Below are 5,000 nucleotides of genomic sequence, written 5' to 3'. Positions count from 1 at the left end.
TGCTTTACAGATTTCTACAGTTAACAAATATTTGTCAATTCTGCATTCACTTTTTCACAACCCATCACAGTTTGAACTACAGTGATTTATGTGGACTGAACTGTGCATCAATTTTCATTACGTTATACATTTATATGTATTCTGATATTTTTGAAATTTAATTCTGAATACACCTTTATTGTGATGGCTTACATCACTACTACAATTCACTATAAACACGCTCACAATAATAGCACACACTGTACTACAACTCATTATAACACACACACACACACACACACACACACACACACACACACACTCACAATAACAGCACACTGTACGACAGTATGACACTATGTATTTAAGGAATAAAAACACGTGTGTCATGTATGACACTGCATGTATTTGAGTAATACTGAAGTATAAATTGGTCTGTTTTTTAGAAGTGGGTCAGAGGAGATTGGACTGGCTGTTCCTCTCACATACATGAAAATTATTAAAGTGACTGAACCTCATATCTGTGTCTGCTGTTATGGGTGATTATTTGACATATGTGCACACCCAAATTCATCATTTTTTCCCAAATTCATCATTTTTCACTTGGATTTGTGCCTCTCAAATTTGGAGTGTGTGTTCACACCAAACACAGTGTGTTTACATACTTGAGTGTGTCCAGTCTGCAGTGGGGATCCTCCAGTCTAGCAGAGAGCAGATTCACTCCTGACTCTCCTGGGTGGTTGTACGTCAGATCCAGTTCTTTCAGGTGTGAGGGGTTTGACCTCAGAGCTGAAGCCAGAGAAGAACAACCTTCCTCTGTGACCAAACAACCAGACAGTCTGCAGAAAGGAGGGAGACAGACAGAGAGAGACAGAGAGTGAGACGCATTTCCAGACCAGCTTGCATGGGGTAGCTAGAAAGGCTGGAACTGTAGTGGAGGCTTCACCCTGTGCGTTATAATAAACTACTGACATGGTGAGGTCTCGTATGGAGGTCTGGTGTACATTTATAATAAACTACTGACATGGTGAGGTCTCGTATGGAGGTCTAATAAACATTTATAATAAACTACTGCCATGGTGAGGTCTCGTATGGAGGTCTAATGTACATTTATAATAAACTACTGACATGGTGAGGTCTCGTATGGAGGTCTAATATACATTTATAATAAACTACTGACATGGTGAGGTCTCGTATGGAGGTCTAATGTACATTTATAATAAACTACTGACATGGTGAGGTCTCGTATGGAGGTCTAATATACATTTATAATAAACTACTGACATGGTGAGGTCTCGTATGGAGGTCTGGTGTACATTTATAATAAACTACTGACATGGTGAGGTCTCGTATGGAGGTCTGGTGTACATTTATAATAAACTACTGACATGGTGAGGTCTCGTATGGAGGTCTAATATACATTTATAATAAACTACTGACATGGTGAGGTCTCGTATGGAGGTCTGGTGTACATTTATAATAAACTACTGACATGGTGAGGTCTCGTATGGAGGTCTAGTGTATATCTATAATAAACTACTGACATATGGAGGTCTGGTGTTCATTTATAATAAACTACTGACATGGTGAGTATATATAATATGACAGACTACAACAGCATAAAACAGACTAATAAACATTACCTACACTTCTCTATAAATATAACCATATACATACTGTAGCCTATTCATTCACATGCAGTTATTTTCTGTAGCTTGGTACTACAGCCTGAACATGTAATAAGAGGGAATGTTTTCTATTACACTACTTGCATGGCAGGGGACTGTGTTTCTCATTGAGAGAAATGGAGTAGATTCTGGGTCAGAAATGATCCATCAGAGACCTGTCTGATATAGTTACAACAATATAAACTACAACCAGTGACGGCCGTCAATATAAACTACAACCAGAGACGGCTGTCAAGAAAGCCTACTCAGAATATATCTTATATATGAAGATATCTAGTCAGTGATGATGATATCTACTACTAGTTACAGGAGCAACCATGATCACCTTACTCTACCTGCTTCACCAGGTTACAGGAGCTACTATGATCACTTTACTCTACCTGCTTCACCAGGTTACAGGAGCTACCATGATCACTTTACTCTACCTGCTTCACCAGGTTACAGGAGCTACCATGATCACTTTACTCTACCTGCTTCACCAGGTTACAGGAGCTACCATGATCACCTTACTCTACCTGCTTCACCAGGTTACAGGAGCTACCATGATCACCTTACTCTACCTGCTTCACCAGGTTACAGGAGCTACTATGATCACTTTACTCTACCTGCTTCACCAAGTTACAGGAGTTACCATGATCACCTTACTCTACCTGCTTCACCAGGTTACAGGAGCTACCATGATCACCTTACTCTACCTGCTTCACCAGGTTACAGGAGCTACCATGATCACCTTACTCTACCTGCTTCACCAGGTTACAGGAGTTACCATGATCACCTTACTCTACCTGCTTCACCAGGTTACAGGAGCTACCATGATCACCTTACTCTACCTGCTTCACCAGGTTACAGGAGCTACCATGATCACTTTACTCTTCCTGTTTTACCAGGTTACAGGAGCTACTGTGAGCCTTCTGAATGTGCTCCTGTGCAATAAACAATGTTAGAAAATCTTTTGAATTATTTGAGCATGTACTACCTTCACTGTTAATACACCCAGAAGACTATATATTGTTGGTGAATATCCGGTGAATTTCATGTGTATGCTATAACATGGCAAATTTTTGGTATATCATGACCTTATAACATGTCTTTCAGCAAAAAATAAAGAAAAAACTGATTAAAAGGAAAAATATAAATGCTTGTTTAGAACAACAAATTCCATAGTCCTTCATTTGTCCTTCAAAGCCATCACACAGGCTGTCTAAGATTAAATTAATGTCAATCATCAGCCAGAAAGAACGTCATAAGAACCTCAATTTTTCAGGACTATGGATGCTGGGAAATATGCTAACTACTCACAACTGGCAGGCTCCAGTCTCTCCTGTTATAGTTACACTTGATACCGGCAGGCTCCAGTCTCTCCTATTATAGTTACACTTGATACCGGCAGGCTCCAGTCTCTCCTGTTATAGTTACACTTGATACCGGCAGGCTCCAGTCTCTCCTGTTATAGTTACACTTGATACCGGCAGGCTCCAGTCTCTCCTGTTATAGTTACACTTGATACCGGCAGGCTCCAGTCTCTCCTGTTATAGTTACACTTGATACCGGCAGGCTCCAGTCTCTCCTGTTATAGTTACACTTGATACCGGCAGGCTCCAGTCTCTCCTGTTATAGTTACACTTGATACCGGCAGGCTCCAGTCTCTCCTGTTATGGTTACACTTGATACCGGCAGGCTCCAGTCTCTCCTGTTATGGTTACACTTGATACCGGCAGGCTCCAGTCTCTCCTGTTATGGTTACACTTGATACCGGCAGGCTCCAGTCTCTCCTGTTATGGTTACTCTTGATTCTGGCAGGCTCCAGTCTCTCCTGTTATGGTTACTCTTGATAATGGCAGGCTCCAGTCTCTCCTGTTATGGTTACTCTTGATACTGGCAGGCTCCAGTCTCTCCTGTTATAGTTACTCTTGATACTGGCAGGCTCCAGTCTCTCCTGTTATGGTTACTCTTGATACTGGCAGGCTCCAGTCTCTTCTGTTATGGTTACTCTTGATACTGGCAGGCTCCAGTCTCTTCTGTTATGGTTACTCTTGATACTGGCAGGCTCCAGTCTCTGCTGTTATGGTTACTCTTGATACTGGCAGGCTCCAGTCTCTCCTGTTATGGTTACACTTGATACTGGCAGGCTCCAGTCTCTACTGTTATGGTTACTCTTGATATTGGCAGCTGCCAGTGATGGGAGCTTCATGATGCCTGCTGGGGACTGAACCCTTGCTACAGTGACGATGGCACATCCCAATGCAAATGGAATGGAGTTTTACTCATAAATGTCCTGGCAGTTTCCAGGATGGGGAGTTACAATGCAGTGTAACTGATTTATACCAGGGCTAGGATTAAAAAATTCCAGAAAGACTCCAGTTTGAAAAAAATTGAACACATTCTATAACATCTTACCATCCTTCTCCTTACCATCTTGCCATGGCAATTTCAGAAAATGCAGCAATTTTCACTAAAATCTGATGCATCACAATATTTATTAAATAACATATTAAGCATGTAGAAATAAAGACATCTTGAAAATTTCCTGCTGTACATTCACAGCTTAATGTTTGCACTGAAGAATGAATTCAGAGAAATCTTACCTGAGTATCTCTAGTTTACAATGTGAACTGTTCAGCCCAGCTGAGAGATGCTCCACTCCTGAATCCTGCAATTCATTATGACTAAGGTCCAATTCTCTCAGGGGGAGGTTCGCTGTTTGAAGAACTGATGAGATCATTTTACAGATCTCTGCAGTGAGGCTGCAGTGAGCTAATCTGTAAAAGGGGAGAAATACAGCTGAGAGTAAATTTCAGGAGAAGGTGAGAAACAATGTTTGAGCATTTTAATGAACAAAATCTAATTTAGCATATTATATATGTATATATATATATATATATATATATATATATATATATATATATATATATATATATATATATACATATACATATACATACACACATATATACACACACACACACACACACACACGCGCGCGATTGGATATCATGCAACATACAGGAAACATTATATATAATCCATTGCGTTGCAATGTGTACAGTGTAAATATGAGTGTATTGAGCTCTGTAAACTGTATATGAAATACTGAATCTCAGTAGCAGCACAGCAGTAGCACATGTGATGAGTAGATCATTACAGTCAGAAACATCATAATACGAGTGTCCAAGACTCATAATGAACTTCCCTGAAAGAGGTGCTTAAGTAGTAAATAAAGTGTGTGTGTGAGGAGGGGAGGTTTGAGTCCTGGTTTTACAGAAGGGCCTGGACAGTGATGATGGTACACTCCAATGTCAGCTACCACAGCTTCACCGCAGTTATTATTATTAC

The 5,000-nt window shown here is 40.4% G+C and overlaps 1 protein-coding gene across 23 annotated transcripts in view; it reads right to left on the bottom strand.

The window, feature by feature from the left end:
• The window catches only part of LOC118241322 (NLR family CARD domain-containing protein 3-like), a 176,700-nt gene that overhangs the window by 29,220 nt on the left and 142,480 nt on the right, over positions 1–5,000 (bottom strand). For 18 of the 23 annotated variants that reach the window (XM_081725071.1, XM_081695436.1, XM_081694382.1 and 15 more), the window contains 2 exons: positions 4,253–4,426; positions 645–818 (listed from right to left, as the gene is read on the bottom strand). In XM_081725071.1, coding sequence (XP_081581197.1) covers positions 645–818; positions 4,253–4,426 — 348 coding nt within the window. Of the gene's footprint in view, positions 819–4,252; positions 4,427–5,000 lie in introns of all 23 variants that reach the window. The other 5 variants (XR_014117876.1, XR_014117478.1, XR_014117428.1 and 2 more) reach the window with 2 other exon arrangements.

This window comes from Electrophorus electricus, chromosome 1 (assembly GCF_041902795.1).
Source record: "Electrophorus electricus isolate QZ-2024a chromosome 1, ASM4190279v1, whole genome shotgun sequence".
Lineage (NCBI taxonomy): Eukaryota > Metazoa > Chordata > Actinopteri > Gymnotiformes > Gymnotidae > Electrophorus > Electrophorus electricus.
This window is presented reverse-complemented; position numbering and strand designations above follow the sequence as displayed.